The sequence below is a fragment of the Arvicanthis niloticus genome, chromosome 4 (assembly GCF_011762505.2).
Source record: "Arvicanthis niloticus isolate mArvNil1 chromosome 4, mArvNil1.pat.X, whole genome shotgun sequence".
Lineage (NCBI taxonomy): Eukaryota > Metazoa > Chordata > Mammalia > Rodentia > Muridae > Arvicanthis > Arvicanthis niloticus.
Window position 1 is genome coordinate 15662964 of NC_047661.1, and position 18849 is coordinate 15681812.

Consider the following 18849-nt stretch of genomic DNA (forward strand, 5'->3'; position numbering starts at 1 on the left):
CTTGATGGTATTTTTGTAGACTGTCTTAAATTGCCTTTTCAGGTATTTTCTGTCTGACTGGTCTTTTGCTGTATATTTTGGTTTTACTTTGTGTGTGAGTTTTTAATTTTGTTTGCTTGTTTGGTTTTTAAAGAGAGAGAAAAAAAGAGCAAGCCTGGAGTTGGGTATAGGTATGGAGTTGTGGAGGATCTGGGAGGAGTTGGGGGAGGGGAAAGGCACAACCAGAATACAATGTATAGAAAACAATATAAAACCCCTGGCAATGCTAATCTCCATAAGCTCATTTTTCCACTGTTGTATGAAACTGTGTCACTATATCTTCATGTTTATTGTTCAGAGATGTGATTCTTTGCTTGAAACAACTCTTGATTTTCTTCCCTGACTTCCCGGCCAATTCCAAACGACCTCTTCATTTACATCTTACTTACCATTGCAGCATTCTACAGTTGAGAATATGATCAGAGGTCTGCCTAAGAACTGCTTCTCTTCCCTAAGTCAGCTGAGGTCACCGTACGGAATCAGGTTACAAACCTGGGTGTCTAATTTCTGCCCTTTAGCAGTCAACTCTGGTAGGATATGACCACATGGGTTATAAACGTGGCCTAGCTAAGTCACACTGTGCAAGGACTATTTCACTAAGTCAGCATGGCTGCCGGGTTAGACATTTCTGACTGTTCTCTCATTCTCATTGGCTACTTTCACATCCTGCCTAGGTCCTCTGCAGTCAGCATGGGTAACTTCCCTCAGTCACTCTATTTGTCTACCCAGGTGAACAATGGGCCCTTTCTCTCTCTACCTACTACTGACTGACTGCTCACACTGCCTTTCTGAACTTCCTGGGAGACACCACTCACCATTTTTGGCTTCCTAGCTTCTTGTAAGTGGGCATTTATTTTTGTACATTTCCTGGAAGGCAGTAATGTTTATAGGATAAATCCTTAAAACACAGCAAAATTTTTGTCAATAAGCAGGGGCAGGGGTTTAATAAGGCAAAAGAAGACTACATCATGTCTCAAGAGATTACTGTAGAGAGTGGTGGTACCCAGCTATAATCCCAGGACACAACTGAGGCAGCAAGGTTACTGTAAATTCCACACTAATCTGGGCTATTTAATAAATTCAATCTCAACATAGACATAATAAAACCTGTCTCAAGACAAAAAGAAACAAAGAAATCAATGTCCCAATATCTCAATCTCATTGTTATTCAAAATAGTGAATGAAAATGCAGACTTAATTTTTTTTTATTTGGTGGTATTTCTAACCAAATAACAGATTAAAAATCTCCAGGTAAATGATAAAAAACTGTATTTCAGAACTTCATTTTAAGTGCTTTTCAAAGGTAGAGCACCAAGAAGTGCTTGGGAGACAGTTCTCAATGTTTGGTCCATGCAGAAATCAGCTGTACGGTCTCTCTATCAAACATCTGCCCCAGCACATCTGACTCGGTAAACTCAAGTGAGTACTCTTAAACTCCAATCCGATAGGAGTAAAGGCATTACAACTATTAGCCCAGGATATTTTAAAAATCAGTGTAGAGAGTTAACTACCTATTCAAGTGTTTGATATGTGCCATTTCTATAAGATTAAGATGTAGAGAAATGATAAATTACTTTTGCAATGAATTGACAGACCTTCAATCTTGGAAAAGCTGCTAAAATTGTCCACTGAAATGATCCTATGGAATTAAACATGAATACTATTAAACAGCAAAGTTTATTTAATATATAATCTACAATTCCCTTCTTAAAAACTTTAAAAGTTAACTCTAAAGTAAAATAATACAAATATAAAACAAAATTAGAAAATACTTGCTAAGATATTCAGCATTTTAAAGAGTTTGAAAACCTTCTGTAATACTTAATTAAGAATCTTTGCCAAAACACTGCACCATAACAAAACAGGTAAAGAATTTACCTCCATGACTCTGTGTTAGAATGACTCCCAGATACTCCTGAAGTATATGCACATTAGAGTAAGTGACAGTACAGTATGAAAAGAATGATGACATTCAGTCTTTGAGCTTTCTGCACAAATAATTCTGGAAGAGCAAATGACTAAACCAGTATCAACTTAAAGAATTTTAGATATGCAAGTGATACAAATTAAAAAAACAACCTGACCTATTCCATATTTCCACTTACAGAAAAAAAATCTGAAAATAACAATTTAGAAACTTTCAAATGCTAGATAACAAGTTTGGTGTTGTTAGGTGTTGTGTTGTGTGTTGTTAATACTGTGCTGCACACCTGGAGAACGAGGGAGGAGGATGTGGAGTCAGAAGCTACTTTAGGTTACACAGAAGTCCTAGACCACTCAGGACTGTGAAGTGAGACCAGTACAGAATTTAAGAGGGATTAAACCAACAAAAGACTATCATTACATTTAAGGAAACTGGGCAGTTTTTGTCCTCATACAGCACAGACATCATTATAGCAGTTTTTGGAATCCTTTTTAACCTTCTTTCCTTAACTCTCCAGAATGTCGTGATTATCGGTATGTGCATGCCCAACTAACTACAGCACTTAAATATTACCTCTCCACTTTGGCAAACTTGTTAAAAAGGGTTGAGTCTTAATTTTTTCCAGTTTTTTTATATTCCAGCAAATTTTTATTGATCTTAAACCAGAAAAGATTAGCTGAACATTTTATACCTTATAAATTTTATTCAAACTCAGTATGTTCATTTAACATACACACAGATTTCTTAGCTAAGTAATAAAATAAGTTTATTATACAAAGGTGGTGTTTCATAGTCTCTCCAGTTAAGATAGTCTCACTGGTCGTAATTTACTATGAAAATGCTATAGCTCTAAGAAATGTGAAGACACCTGCAGTTTGTATGAACTGAGTGTTCTATTATGTCTTCTTAGTTCTGTGACTTGGGCTCTAACAGGGAGAATTATGATTGAAGAATTCAGTATCAGTGAACACTGTGAGTCTGTTTCAGTGCAGTTAAAATCCTGAAAACAAGTGAGACCTAACTAATTGATGGCAGAGATGAGAAACAGTCACCAGAACTTATCAGCAACAGGAACTGGTTGGGAAACTGTAACTTACAAGGCAAAGTGAAATCAATCAATATGCAGCACAGTGAGAGAAAAAGAGAGGGAGCAGGCGTGGAGGATGGGGTGATGCTGAGTTCTCAACACCCAGCTGCAATGGAAAGGACCACTATAAAGCTGCAGCCAACAACCAAAAGTTGTAGTTTAATTTATAGAAGTGAAAAATCCATGTCTATAGAAAACTCAAATATAAAATGGTAAAGAAACTGATAATCCAAACGTATACCTTATAATTGAATTTAGGATATTAATTCTATTTGTGTGTATGTGTGTTGCCTTAGGCATGCAACTTAAGTTTCTTGATTTTTTTCTAAGTAATATATCAAATTTAGAAGCCAAGTGATTTCTAGTATGTATTTTGTATCTAGAAAATTCTTTTTAGAACATTTATTTTAAAAAGTGCATAACTGATACAAGATAGGCTTATCAAAAATTTTCAAAACTTGTTATATATTTACTTCCAATAATCTACAAATCTAATAAAATATAAAATGAATCAAATTCCAAAACTGTCTTCTGACTACTCAAAAACACCAAATATCTATTTAAAAAAATATAGTTTCAACTCAAACAAAATTGATCTGAGTACTGGTTTTCTCCAGAATACTGAATTCACTCTCAATGAACAAAAATTTACACACATTTTCTGGGTTTTAAGAGAAATACTTTGTTTGGCTTCATTAGAAAAGTTACCTCTAAAGGAATATATTAATAAATAGCACAATTCTTCCCTAGTATCTAAATTGTCATAGACATAAACATGAAATTGAATCCCTCTGACAGTTTCCATACTAGTCCACAGGGCTTACAAACAGAAACACTTTGAAGTTGATGTTACTGTAGACTTTGTTTAAACAGTGAGAACAACAACAAAAAAACCCCACAGGTCAGACTCTACCTAAAAAACAAATAAGTCTACAATGCAAAATAAAGATGGAATTAAGGCAGCTTTAACAGTGTCTAAAACCTACCCACTCAAAACAGTGCTAGTGCGCTGGAAGCCGCTCCTTCACAGGCTGGTTGTTTACAATAAAAGCCAAAAACCAAAACAAGCACTGACTGATGCAGTATCAGGTGCTTTTACTTCCGTAAATAAAAACTAATGGTCACACAGCTCAAATGAGTGGGGGTTAATATCAATATGCACCTTACCAGACATGTTTACATTTAGCGCCAAGGATGCCCTAGCAATTCCATGTCCTCAAAGTCAATATAATTGTTGTAAAAAAATCAACTGTGGTTCCGAATATCCATTCACAGTTGACCTCAGCAGTGTGTCTGATGTAGGAGACTGACTATCCGAGACAGGTAGGAGCATATGGTGGTCCTCAGTCCCAAGTGGAAGTGCTAAGGGTAGAGTCATATCAGAAGGCTTCACATCTAGTGTTTCTGACAAAGGACTTCTCTGTATGGAGTCTTGTTCACTTACAGCATGGTCATCTACACTGCAATCTGGATTTTTATCTGTACCTGAAACAGAAGGGAAAGTACATTGCCTTTAACAATGCAAAACCACACAACTGTCTGAGTTACGCTGATCTACTTACAGGTCCTAGAAACTACAATACACTCAGCCTTCACCCCCCACATGCAGCCTGTTTCTCTCTCCCCAGTGTACCTGATGAAGTTTGCACTGATACTACAGTATGTATCAAGAACAGGGTCAAGCACAAACACCACTACATAAATAAGTCTACACATTCTAAACCCGGGTGAACTTTTCTCCTCTACCTCACTACACAGTTGGCAAATCTCATCCTCCTCCCCGTGGCACCCGTTCCTCTCAGTCTAGTTTGACTCTACTCAGTCATGCCTCTATTCAACTAGGCTGTAAAGTTCTTGACAGTGAATGCTAAGTTAAACATCTCTAATTCCTTCCAAGTGCAGAAAGGCAAGACAGTAAATAAATCTTTGTACACTGACTATTTTAACAAGGAGTGTGCACTAGCAAGTGGCTTCAGGTTTACAGTACACAACGTATCAATCAGTTATCTCCAGAAGTAAGCAATGCTGCTCTCTTAAGAGAAATTACCACACTGACTAGAGGTGCACTTTGCCTTCACTGCACTCCTGCAGTAACATGTTGCTGCCACCCCAGAGTGCTGACATGACTTCAGCAGCCTCGTTAGATAGCTAACAGTGCATGCTTTGCTTACATTAAGTTGCATGCAATTCTCTGTACTCTGCAGTTTAACCAGTCAAGAAATAACCTGAGCTGTCTTGTCTTAGTGACTCATCAAAATGTCCTCTGTTTGCAATGACCCTGTCCTGCCAGTCCCCATCCCATGAACTCTTTTCAATTTCTATAAAAATAAGTCTTTTCTCTTTTGACAGCCCTCCTCCCTTTTAGATCCTGTCATTATGGAGCCCAAGTTGGCTTTGAACTTGCAACCAATCTGCTTTCCCTCAGCATCCTAAGTGCGGGACTATAGGCATGTGCTACCATGTCAGGTGATCTTACGACCATTCCAATGCTTCAGAAGAAACATCTTCTTTAGCACTTCTGTATTTAGGATGTTCTACAATTTCAATACAGTTAGATCTCTGACGTTACATCCAGGTAAGCTCTTAGAGAACCAGGGCTATACCCTGTTCAATTTCCCGTGCCCTGCAGCTATGTGTATCTCATAGGTATTAAATGGACTATGAAGACACTCACTACAGTTTTCAAATGTTTCTACCTTAACCCTTACAATTCAACTAATTATCATCTATATGCAGAATGCACATGTACACGCACGCGCGCACACACACACACACACACACACACACACACACACACACACACGTACGTTTGGTGCTGGATACTGTACCTGGAGCCTCACATGTGCTGGTATCACACCCACTGATTCTCACTGTCATACCTGTGATACCTTTCATCCTGGCAGAATGTCATGGTGAGTACAGTAAATGAAGCATCTATTTTAAGCAACAATCCTAAAAGTTTGCAGTCTGGCTTCCCGTGCTGACAGAACGTTTCTGAGCTACCGGGGTCCTATACCTTCCACATCTGGATATTCAGAGACTCTTTTCTTCCTAACTATAGCAGTCCTCCTCAACTGTCCAGACTGCGTTATGGACAATAATGAGACTGCTTGCTTATACTTTCTTTCATTTTTGAAACTACTCAAAAGTCATGCTTTTCGGCTTTTGTTTGTTGGTTTGTTTGCTTGTCTGAGATTGTAGCTCACCTTGAATAACAATTGTCTTTCTTGTCTCCTAAGTTACAGAATTATGGGTGTGTGATATGTGCCAACATGCTTTGTGGCAAGTCAGACTTTTTAAAGGAGGAAATAGTTAAGGTATTTTATTATTATTATGATGATGATGATGATGATGATGATGATGATGATGTATGGTGTTTTACTGCGTGTGCCTAGGGGCTGGTAGAGGACATTAGAACGCCTGGAGTAGAGCTACAGACACCTGTGAGCTGCCATGAAGGTGCTGGGACTCTAACCCAGGTCCTCTGGAAGGGCAGCTAGTGCTTGTAAATGCTGAGCCACCTTTCCAGCCCCTGAATATTTTAAAATTTATTTAATTTTAATTTTTTTATAAATTTCAATATTTCAATAACAGAGGAAAGAGGAATCTTCTGTAAACTATAAAGCTACTTTTTTATATGTATATATCTAACTTTTTGTTACTGTTTTCTAAAATAACTTTATTTTATTCATTTGTTTGCTTGTTTATCTGTTTGTTTATTGATGTGTGTGTGTCTGTGTACTATCTCTGTGGCCATGCTGGCCTTGACTTTGAGATCTTTCTGCACCAGCTTCCTAAGTCCTGAGATGACAAGCATGAGCCAGTCCAGTCCCTCTATCTACTTTCAAACACAGATCTAATCTACACTGTTGACATGTGTAGCTCAACGTTTAAGCTAAGGACAGGACCAATAGAGAAGTCCACGTTTAAGCATATGCTCTTACCAGAATGGACCTTTGTTTTATGCTTCTTTAAGTTTTTAATGTCTGTGTAAGAATTTCCACATAATTCACAGATAAATGGTCGTTCTCCTGAAAAACAAGGCAAGAACTTTAAAAACTTGGTATTTAAAAAATTGCTAGCTGATACAAAACTATCAAATGTTGATGAAAATAAAGCAAAAATTCTTTTAATCACTTAGTTATGACTGTGAGGTGAGAAATGCTATACACATAGGTACACTTTTACTTTATAAGAGTATAACCCAATTTGGGGTGAAATTAAGCATTTTCATTGTCTATAATTTTCAAAAATAACCTACTCTGTTATTGATATCAGATATATATTGGATGTTGTTCATATGCTAAAACCTGTTTTAGAGCTAGGAAAAAGTATAATTATGATTTTTATTCTCATATACCTCACAAATGAGGAAATCTAAGAAATACTGACAATATTCTCAATATAACTGTTCTCAAATGAGTACTGTTCAGGCTGGGATCAGACTCAGGGTAGACTGCATCATTAAAGCTCTGAGTCTGCTCCCCAGCACTAGGGGGATCAGGTGAGGACTGAAGAACCAGTCAATGTGTTACCCCAAAAAACAAGAAACATCATGTTACAGGAGCTGGCAATGAGTTTACCAGGCCCCTTCTAGTATTCGTATCATGCTGGATAAGACTTATAAAGATGGATTTAAAAAAAAAAGATGTTAAACAGTATATTTAGAAAGTAGCAGTTTTCCTTTAAATTTAATATTCAACATATATGACTATTTACATATTACATGTTATAACAAATATGCTGATAACAAAATCCATTCCTAAAACTTGCATATAAGAATCCCACTTTATAAATCTGATGATTCCTTGTTTGATATATCTATTCAATTTAATGAAAATGTTTTCAGTTGGAAACAATGGATATCTGGCATATTCCTTAGAAAATCTACAGAATTCTTAACCAAATTTAAATTATACTCATAAACAACTAAAAAAATAAATAAAAGAAATAAACAAATAAAAAGCTGATATATATACATTAAAAACCTGTTATCACTAAGTTATACTAGATACTCCACAATGGATTTAAAGCCAAGTTTTATGTACAAAGGAATTAAGAGAGAACAAAAAACGATGCGTTCTCCCTAAACACAGACCTGTATGGGATCGAAAGTGTTTGTTGAGCTCTCCTGAGGAAATAAAACTTTTCCCACAAATACCACATATGTATGGTTTTTCACCTAGATGGAAAATAAAAGATAGCGAAGTGGTGTACTATACCAATATAATATTTATCAATTACAAGAGTTCTAAATTAAGCTTTTAATCATCTATATGAAAGCCTTTCTATAATATATCTTAGAGGCATCAAAAGTAATGAACTATTAATTTATTCTACCTATCTAGATTGGTACTTTTCACACACTAAAACATTATTCCTGCAAATGTCTCTTCTCTCTAGAAGACATGACCTAGGTAAACAATTTGATTCTTATGACTAAGAACATGTCACATTCAAGTAACAATTCAAATCTTGCTATCTATTATTCAAGGAGAATAAAAACATTTAAGGAAGATCATAGCCAACAGCCCACCTTCCAAAAGAGATTCTAACCAGTACACTTTGTTTTCAAAACTTACAATTTGCATCTGACACATCTGTTTGAGTTCCAGATCTTGGAATGTCTACGCAAAAGACATCCCAAGTCACAAGACAGGTTTCTTGCCTAAGACACCTCCTGCTTAACTCCCCTTTCACATTCTTACTCACAGGAGACAAATTCCCCAAAAAAAAGGCTAACTAGGTTTTCTCTAGTCATAAAGACATGACTCAATTCGATTTATATATTCAGAATTCTCTTACTTTAAAAGCATAAGCTAATGATAAAATTTTCACCTACCTTGTATTATTCTAGAAAATGTCAGATTCTTAATCTAATGGTTATGTGAAAATCATGAACATAGTTTCAAAGCTACCAATGTAGATATCTAAAAAGTCTACAGTCTACCTTTTGAAAAGGCCCAATTCCCACTTGTCTTAGCTACAGCCTTCCTTGTCCCAAGCAGTCTCAGCAGTAAACTCTTACCTGTGTGTTTCCGAGAATGAGTGATAAGAGAGCTAGAGACAGCAAATGCCTTTCCACAGGTGTCGCACACATAAGGCTTTTCTCCAGTGTGCCTGCGGACATGATAGGTCAGTGTGCTGGCCTGGGCAAACCTCTGCCCACATCTATCACAAACATATGGCTTTTCTCCACTGTGCTTCCTGTTAGTAAACAGAAAGTAACATAGCAGTAAGTAAAGCAATCGGAGGCCATGTATACATGAAGTATTTCTTATATAAAACACTGTATTTCATGTAGCATTCTACTTCATCTCAACAGGTGAGGACTACATACTTAGCTGGGCAGTAGTGGCACATGCCTTTAATCCCAGCACTCAGGCGGAGGCAAGTGAATCTCTTTTGAGTTTGAGGCCAGCCTGGTCTATAGAACAAGTTCCAGGACACCCAGGGCTACACAGAGAAACCCTGTCTTGAAAAAACCAAAACCAAACGACTACATATTTAAATTCAATAGTTGTTTCTTTGTAAAATACTTCTTGAAAATAATAATTTAAGGTATCAAAATATTAGCAGTTCTGAAATGAGTTCAAAACCATTTTCCATCATCATTATATAGTTGTCTTAGGGTTTCTGTTGCTGTTATAAAGATCATAACCAAAGCAACCTGGGGAGGAGAGATTTATTTCAGCGTCACAGTCCATCCCCAAGGGAAGTCATTGGCAAGAACCTGAAACAAGATCTGAAGCAGAAGCCATGGATAACTGCTACTGCTGCCTACCGGCCTGCTCAGTCTGCTTTCTTGTCTAACCAGGACGACCTGCCCAGGGGTGGCCCAACCACAGTGAGCCGAGGTTACTGAAGACAATGACCTACAGGCTACCTATTGGCAACCCAAAGGAGGTCTTTTCTCAAGTAAGACTCCCTCTTCCTAGGTATGTCTAGGTTTATGTCAAACTAAAAACAACCACCACAATAGTTGTGGGTAGTGTGGCTGGAAATGCTGAAAGTTCCTCCAGGTGGGAAATGAGGCTACAGTGGCTCATTAAAGGCCTTCTCCACAGTTCCTCATGGTGAGGCCCCAATGACACGAGAAAGTCCTTGGGTTTCCAAAATGGCTTTATTGGCATGACAGATGATGGTTGAATCTGGATGCGAAGTCCGCCCCCCCCCCCCCCCCCCCCCCCCCGCCCCCCAAACTCAGGGCAGACCTGAGTTAAATAGGGAGGGAGAAAGGGGAAGGGTCTGGGGAAGAATGCTTAATTGGGTCCGCCCTCAGTTATCTCATTAGTATGTAAATCTCTCTAGGGCCTGAGGCTTGTAGTCATGCACTCTACCTGTGCTCTTTAGGTGGGGCTACATTGCCCTGAGTGTGACTGAACAGTGCAGGTCAATGGATTTCCACGCCAAGTGTTAGGAGTCTGGATTCTGGGAGCACAGCAGAATAGATGCCCTTCCCTTACAGGCAATGGACACCTGTTGGGTCTCCGGTCTTTATAGCCAGTGCTTCAACCAAAACCAGCCATCCTATCACGGTCCTACAAATAGTTACCCAAATACAGCAATTGTTTTGCTAGTCTATCTTCCTTGTCAAAAGTTCTTCCCCAAACTACTAGCACCTTCTCATCCACCTTCAGCTGACAGTTGCTTCATATTTCACTGAGAAAGAGTTAATAAAATTTGGGCCAGTGAAGTTGGCTCAGTAGAGGTACCTACTGCCATCTAAGTTTGATCACTGGGTTCCATATTGTGGATGGAGAGAACCGACTCTCCTGGGTTGTCCTAAGGCCACCACAGGCATGCCATTCATGGTGTAGATATATATGAATATACAAAAAAAATATTATTTAAAGAGAGAAAAGTTCCAAATCATAGCACCCTGCCTATAGCATCTGTACCTATATACCTTGTTCTTTTTCTGACTGTCACTTGAAGGTGACGATTCCACTAAAAATAAATCTCTTAACTCTGGATGTTAATGGTTTGAATCTAGAATGTTGCTTAAAGGCCAAGTGTCAATGGCTTGGTCCTCAGCTAGCAGTAATTTTAGAGGTGGAAACTTTAGGAGGTGGGGCCTAACCTGTTCCTCAACTAGGCTTCACCTCCGAAAGAAGCAGGTCACAGATTCTGTACCATTGTTTCCAGGCCCTCTTTAAGCTTTCTTGACTGCCACAGGATGAGCAGTGGATTCCACTATATCCTCTGTCGTATCTGTTTGCCTCTTCAAAGGCCCAGAAGCTATGAGGCCAGGAGAGCATGTACTGAAGCCTTTAGAACTGTCTGCTAATACAGGCCTTCCTTCTTAGGTTAACTGCCTCACAGTGACAGCTGGGGACATGGAAAAAAGAAGAGAGCCAGGGATGTGTTCACTGTGACTGTGTCTCTCAATGAGTTCACACACTTTAGAACTGATGTTTAGGAAGAATTAGAGCAAGTTTAGAGATGCAAGTTAGAGACGTTCTAGGAGACTCCAGCAGAGCTTAGTGGGTCATTCAGAAGACGATCATTCTGACAGAAATGTGGATAGTAGCTGGAAATAGGAACCATGGGCAAATGTCAATGATTCCAATACTCACAACCCTGAGGCAAGAACATTAGAAGTTCGAGGTTAACTGGACTACAACTTTTAGAAAGGGAACATGGGGAGGGAGCGAGACAGAACAGACTGTCAGTAAAGACAGTGCTCATGAGTTTTAGAAGGAAATAATGCCACTGGGAAATGACCTGGAGAACAATTTTGCATTCTGGCAAATACCTTGTTTACATTTTATCCATGCCCTGAGGCTCTGAGCTGGGTTTAAAGAATTATTCCAGTGGAAACTTCAAGGCTGCATAGTAGTACATAGATATTATGAGCATTACTGGCTACTTTTAGCCAAATTTACAGAGAGCAAAAACTAAGTGGAAATTTTTGAAGGACCTAGAAGTTTGGCTAGAAAGGAAGTAGAAGTAAAGCTGGGACCAAGGAAGAAATGGTTGAGGAATATTTAGCACAATGAAAACTAAGTCAACAGGCTAGGGATACAGCTCAATGGCAGAGCAACTGTCTAAGCATTCTGGAAGCCCCAAGTTCAGTTCCTAGCACCATAAAGCAAAACAAAAAAAATTCTTATCAATGGTATATTCTTGTTATCCCAGCTCTCAGGAAGTAGAGGTAGGATTTTGGGTTTGTGACTAGCCTGGGCTTTAGAGCAAGATCCTGTCTCAAACAAACAAACAAACAAACAAGTAGAAAACTAGCCAAATCTTAGTAATCAAAAGTGATAGGGTGTTAAAATTTGGTTTGAGAAGAATGTACTAAACTCCTTGCCTACATACACTGTTTCTGTGTGCTTTGTCCAAGGTTAGCCACACAGGAACTCAGTCTACTGTAGCCATAGTTCACAGGGCATGGCTACTACCTCCCCTGGGAGCCTGCAGTAGAGCTATCCATCACAGCAATCAGAAAGAAGAAGCAGAGAAGGAGCATGTAGGGAAGGCTGAGGCAAGAGGCAACAACGAGAGGCTAGAGAATCAGTTCTTTAACTAGGTCTCACTACCTAAAATATCACCTCCTCTAATTTTCTGATTATGTCAGAGTCACTAGCCCCACAACCACCTTTGAACAATTATACTGGGAACTATGCCTTCCACAAAAGAGCATTTGGGAGGCATCTCAGATCCAAACTATACTCTACCTCCTGCCACATGTGAAAGCACTCAGCTATCTCTAAGATTCTCTAGTCTGCACAGCTTCAGGATCTCTCAAAAGTCTGGGTCTATGCTGGGCCTCTAACCCCAGAACTCCAGATGCAGAGGCAGGTGGGTCTCTTTGAGTTCAAGGCCAGCCTGGTCTACAGAGCCACTTCTAGGAGAGCCAGGGATACACAGAGAAAACCCTGTCTTGAAACAAGAAGAACAAAAAGTCCAGGTCTAAAGTCTCAGAGATTTAGGCAATTCTTATAAAAATCAGAACATAGTTTACACAAATTCCACAATACAATTTCCATTCCAAAGGAGAGAAATGAGAAAATCCAAGGAAGAAGAGAGCCTGGTAGACAAGCATCAAACTCTCTTGCTCCATGATCAGCACAATATCATGTGAGGCTTGCTCTGTGTGCTCACTGAAAACCCACTACTCATTAGATTGCAATAACTAACTAACGTAAAGGTCAAACGACTCATTTTCTTTTACCTTGCATGAATCTTGAGATTGCTAGAAGTTGCAAACTGTAAATTGCACACATCACATTTATAGGGTTTTTCCTCACCATGATGCATTCGACTATGGAAGACCAGTTGGCATTTCTGAGCAAATCCTTTATCACACAGTTCACATTTATATGGTCTTTCCCCTAAAAGAACAATAACATTTGTATTAGGGAGATATTAGGAACAATGGTATTATATTAGGAAAAAATCCTGTATTTACTTGCTAAAGTCATAAAATCTTAAGGCTTTTAAGAGTGCCAACAGTACTGGTTTTTGCTTTCAGAAAATGGTTAACTTCTAAGTAACAAAATCAAATGGGATGTCATTCAGGACTACTGAAAAACTAGGAGCAAAGAAATTAATCATAACAGTGAAAGGTGATCAGCAAGAAAACTGTGTAAAATACAAATCTAAGGGCACCAATGGATACTATACTCTGCCAGCAGAAAGTCATGCAAATCAGAGGTAAACAGGAAAGCTGAGAGAGAATGATGTTCAAAACTAGTGAAATCTAGAAGCATGTAATGTGAAGTGATGCTAATATGTGAAAATTGGCCTGAGTGTTAGTATTTAACTCTGTTAAATATTTATAAAACTAGAACCAAGCCAGGCGTATGGCACAGCTCTATAATCCTAACTACTCTGGAAGTTGAGGCAGGGGGATTTCAGATTCAAGGCCATTTTCAACAACATAGGAAGACACTGTCTCAGAATAAAGTCATACTGGGGAGGGGGAAGGACTAGGTGGTAGAGTGCTTGCACAGCATGTTCAAGGCCCTAGATTCAATCCCAGCAGGGTCTGGAGGTTAGGACCAAGTTTACAATTATTATGAGAGAAAAGGGTGTAAGGACCTGATGCCCTACAACTCAAAATGTCAATTATAACAAAGAGCTATTAAATATTTGGTTATAATTACAAATAAAATTTTAGGATTCTATGTTTTTAGATAAAAGAATATGGCAACCTCTGTTTGTAAGCAATGAATGTTGTATGCTAATGCCACCTGTTTGGGCTGGAGACACAACTTAGTAGTATAATGTGTATTCACTTGAGGCCCTGGGTTCAAGTCCCAGTGCCAAAACAGAACAGAAAACACAAACACCACTAACCCAGCCCAGCAGCCAAACAGAACAGTGTCCCTTCCCACAAGCAGCCCTACCTGTGTGAGTCCTCACATGTGTTTTCAGCTGGTTGCACTGGGTAAATGCTTTTCCGCACAAGTGGCAGACATACGGCTTGACTCCTTTGTGTATTCTCATGTGCCTTCGCAGGCTGCTGGCTTCTGAAAACTCCTTCCCGCACGTGTTACACATCGGCTTGGCCTTGGAATACCTTGGGTCCAGCTCTTCCCCCGAGTTCTCCAGCTCATACGGACTCTTTACACTGGTTATGTTAGACATGGAGTGTTCTTTCAGGGCACAATGTGACTGTGATTTTCGACGTTTCCGTTTGACTGTAACAGTTTGCACAATATCTTGTGCTGGAAAAGTATTTTCCACAACTGAGGTCAACTCAAGTTCTGAATTGTCATTTCCTTGAATGACTTGCTCTGCTCCAGGTGAGGACAACTTATTTGTATCTAGGAATAATTCAACAGATGCACTCTCTAAAATATCACTGGGATATTGCACTGCTTTATTCTGCCCTGGTTTCTGGGAATTGAAAGCCTTTTTCTTCTTTTTACTTTGAGATGATTTCTTTGTCAATGCCCGTTGTTTGCGGTTTGCCTGAACTGAGTCTGTGGAGGCTTCTGATTTCTCCCGATTGTTATAATCTCGAAGAGTAAGAAGACAGGTCTGTTGATTCAATTCGATGTTTCCAGTAATACTAGATATTTCTGTAGAAGAGGGACTAGCAATGAAAGCGAAATCCTCCATCTTTATTTTACATTTAGTTACTACCTCTTCTACTTTGAGATAGTCAGCAGCCTGATGGATTTCTTTAACATTCCAACTGAAAGGAAACAAGACTAAATGACAATATTCTGATAAAAAGAAATATCTGTACATACTCAAATGTCTCTTAAAGATCTAATAAAGCAGAATGCCCAACATGTTTAAACTAAGTAACAAACTTATAAATGTAACTCAGTCAGTGTTTGAGCAGGTATCTCCAACTTAATGATACTGAAGAACGCAGATTTTCTGGCTGCTTAGAAAACAATAACAAACAAAAGACAAACACTTGAATTTAAAAATGACTGTTGGGTGGTCAGGAAGCTGGCTCAGCAGGGAAAGGCATTAACTGGGAAAGCCCAAGACCCAACCTACTGGAGAAGGCAATGTGACTGTGCACATGTATGATCTCAGCACTCTTCTGCAAGATGTGAGGCAGAGACAAGCCAGCTAACCAAGCGAGCCCCACACGGCAGAAACAAGACCCCACCTCAACAAGGTGAGGAGAGAAATGAGTCCCTCAAACTGGTCTCTGACCTCTACATGCATGCGGTACACATGTGTACATCTACACTCAAAAATACATACATACATACATACATACATACATACATACATTTGTTTTGCTTCTTGAGACAGGGTATCACTATGCAGCTTTAACTAACCTGAAACTTATCATGTAGACTAGGCTGGACTCAAACTTACAGGGTTCACCTGCCTCTCTCTCATGAGCCCTAGATTAAAGGCATGCACACCACGCCCAGTTTGTTTGTTTATTTATTTATGTTGTTGGCAATACCCTGCTTCCTCCCATTCCCTCGGAGGCTTCTTTAGGAACCAATCAATTTTTCTTTTTTTTTTTTTTTCTTTTGTAAATAAGTATGCCAGACAGAATTCTTGACCTTAATGTGTTTTATCTGCTTGTTTATTTTTGTTTTTTCAAGTCAGGGTTTCTTTGTATAGTTCCAGCCGTCCTGAAACTTGCTCTGTTGCCCAGGCTGCCTTGAATTTACAAGGACCCACCTGCCTCTGCCTCCTAACACCTAGCTTTAATGTGTCTGTCTGTCTGTCTGTCTTTTTTTTTTTTTTTGTGCTTACCAAACATCTTTTCATCCTAAACAGAGCTACTGAAGCTAGAGAGAGAGAGAGAGAGAGAAAGAGAGTGTAAGTTGTGTATCAACACTGAGAATGATCGTGAAGAATGAATGCGAAAAAATATGACTCTACTTTAGCTCTAAAAACTATCTGACTAGATTTTGTTAACTGAATAAAAACGTGTACTTTACCTGTCGAGATTTAAAGTTCCTGTATATATAAACTCCAACAGTTTCTGAAATCCGTCAGCCTTCACCTGACTCTGATCAAGAAAAACATTGTTGTCAGAAGTGCTTCGGTAGATCGCACCAAAATACTCACTAAAGGAGGCAAGCACATTCCTGTGCGCCTTAAACTGGAACTCTCCAATCACTATGGTACAGTCACAAAGAAATCCCGCTTCCCGTTGTTTATTCAGTCTCTCTAAAAGGTGCTCACAGTGGTGGGAATACTGCATTTTGATATCAGAATAGAATTTCACCCTTCATCTAAAAGGCAAAAAGAAACGGTGAATTGATAACCATAAGCTTTCATCAAACATTCACCCGTGCAGAGGTAAGGGAGTGTGGAGAAGGGACAAAAGACTAAACACGAAGAACACAGCTCTTACTTTTTACCCCTAACCCCCAAAAGCCTCATCAAACACTCGTGGTGATTAAATGCTTTTCTTTGTTTTACTGCACTAGAACACCAATGTAATAAATGTCAGTGAACAAAACCCATGTCGCGAGTTGTAAGAGAGGGCTGTAAATTCTAAGCTTTTAGAGCCGACCCCTCAAACTTTCCAGCTCCAACAGGCATCTTTACCTGAAGGTGCTCAAACAAACTAAGAAATGACTCCTTGAAACAGAGGATAAGAACACGATACGAACTGTTCTCATTGCTCTCTGATCACTGAAACCTGTAGGTTGAGATGGTGAGGTTCCAAGCTCTAGGCAAGGGGGCGGGAACGCCCCGACCAGACGTGTCAAAGGTTCCATCACTCCCTGGAGGAGGACACACCCCTTGCCGGCCCGCTGCAGGGCTGGCAGCCGCGGAGGGTGACAGTCCCAGCCAGTCATCCCCGGCCTCCACTGCCCTGCTCTCCCAGCTCGCACTCCCGCGAGTTCCCACGGCGGCACGGGCCATGACTACAGCCACTGCGGAGGCTGCCTCTCCCAGGACGCCCTCCTTCGCCCCGAATCGCGCTCGGTCTCCGAGGCGCCAGGCCACATAAGAGCCCGGGGTCCCAGGACGCAGTGACTACAGGCCGGGCGGAGGGCGACACTCACCCGTAGCCGCCCAAGGGAAACAGTTTCTTCACTCTCTCACCGCCATCTTGGGAGGACGTCACCGCGACGCTCCGCCTCTCCCTTCCTCCTCCGCCGTAGCGTCACGTCCGGATGTGTGATCCAGTGGGACACCGGCGACAGGTCTTCAGATGTCCACTAGGGCCGGCGAGCTGGAACTCAGAGCCCTGACTTCCCGGCATGCCCAGGTCTCCGGGTCACACCTCAGGGCTCACTCACATCCTGCGCCAGCTGCTCACCTTGTCAGCCCGCAGCTGTCGGCCCAGATTCTGGACGGAGACCGGGTTCGAGTGCACAGCCGGCCTCTCCAGGAACCGCGCTGCGCACTGCATGCTGGGAGTTGTAGTTCCTTTCCTCGCCTGTCATCCTGTCTTCATTAGCGCCCCTCCAGTGGAGAGGACTGTGGTGTGCACCCTGGTTCTTGACCGTGACGGGTGGGAGGGATATGCTTAAGTCGAGACCAATCACTCCTTCCTCTTTTGCATACCCGAAAGCTCTTGGGACCCCCAGAGTTCTGTTTGAGCCAGCTCACCAAAGCTCTTCTTCCAGAATGCCCTTACCTGGTGACAGAGGCTGAGATGCTCAAAAGCAAAGCAAAGCAGCAGGGCACACTGGGCATGCGCAATGTGAGAGGAAGGTGGGCTTTCTACCGGAAAAGGTTTTCCTGCGTCTGAACCAGAATAATTTTAGCACGATTATTTACCTCGAAATCAGAGTTAGTGCAGAGTTAGGGAGAAGAACAAAGTTATCGCTACACTATACGAAAGTGCCAAAAAGTTTTGATGTGTTTGTGTAGATTCTTCCCTAGAGCCTGCGGACGTCTAAATCTTAAAAAGCACAACTGAAACGTTTGTTGTTAAAAGTTATATTTCTGGAGTTTAAGGAATTTACCTGTGACTTTATTTAAAAGACAGTCTCAAAAACTCAGAGTTTTTTCCTTGCCGTAATCTTTTTGCTTTATAACATCTCTCTGAAGAGTTTATGAATAAAACCACAATCGTGTTTATAAAAAAAAGTTGAGACTACTTTTTTATATTTCTGAGTATAAATTTCTTTTTAATTTCATTCTATATTGTGTTGAATCTGAAATATTTAGTGAACTTGACATGTAAATCAAGAATAAAATCTAGCCTGCTATGGAAGGGAAAATGGAATCTCTGGGGGGGGACTGAATACAGAAATGCTTCAGAGGCTAGAGCTAGGGAGAATGCAAGGCAAGCCTTCTCGGATCGTAGTTACTTACCTCATCAACCCTTTTTGTTTGGTGTTCTTGTCTGTCTGTTGGGACGTTTGTTATCAACATTTAAAAAGCTGAGTAAAGGTCT

The 18849-nt window shown here is 40.2% G+C and overlaps 1 protein-coding gene across 4 annotated transcripts; it reads right to left on the minus strand.

Moving 5' to 3' along the window:
- Positions 1-141: 141 nt before the first annotated feature.
- Positions 142-18112, minus strand: Mynn (myoneurin). Of its 4 annotated transcripts, none has more exons than XM_034500125.2 (8): positions 17507-18112; positions 16427-16497; positions 14405-15198; positions 13228-13387; positions 9079-9257; positions 8149-8232; positions 6995-7081; positions 142-4535 (listed from the first exon to the last, which is right to left on the minus strand). In XM_034500125.2, the coding sequence occupies exons 3-8, from the start codon at positions 15120-15122 to the stop codon at positions 4273-4275; spliced, it is 1491 nt and encodes a 496-aa protein (XP_034356016.1). In that variant the 5' UTR covers positions 15123-15198; positions 16427-16497; positions 17507-18112; the 3' UTR covers positions 142-4272. The 4 variants fall into 4 exon arrangements, with proteins under 4 accessions (XP_034356016.1, XP_034356011.1, XP_034356012.1 ...); XM_034500120.2 differs by having other exon boundaries at positions 16427-16723; XM_034500121.2 differs by lacking the exon at positions 8149-8232 and having other exon boundaries at positions 16427-16723.
- Positions 18113-18849: the final 737 nt, after the last annotated feature.

Bases quoted from the DNA above. Each gene is read 5' to 3' on its own strand.
- Mynn (XM_034500120.2), bottom strand. From the start codon at position 16,692: ATGCAGTATTCCCACCACTGTGAGCACCTTTTAGAGAGACTGAATAAA. The intron at 15,199-16,426 runs GTAAAGTACACG...GTTTCCTTTCAG, and splicing joins GGAACTTTAAATCTCGACAG to TTGGAATGTTAAAGAAATCC. The intron at 13,388-14,404 runs GTAGGGCTGCTT...TTGTTCTTTTAG, and splicing joins ACATGTGAGGACTCACACAG to GGGAAAGACCATATAAATGT.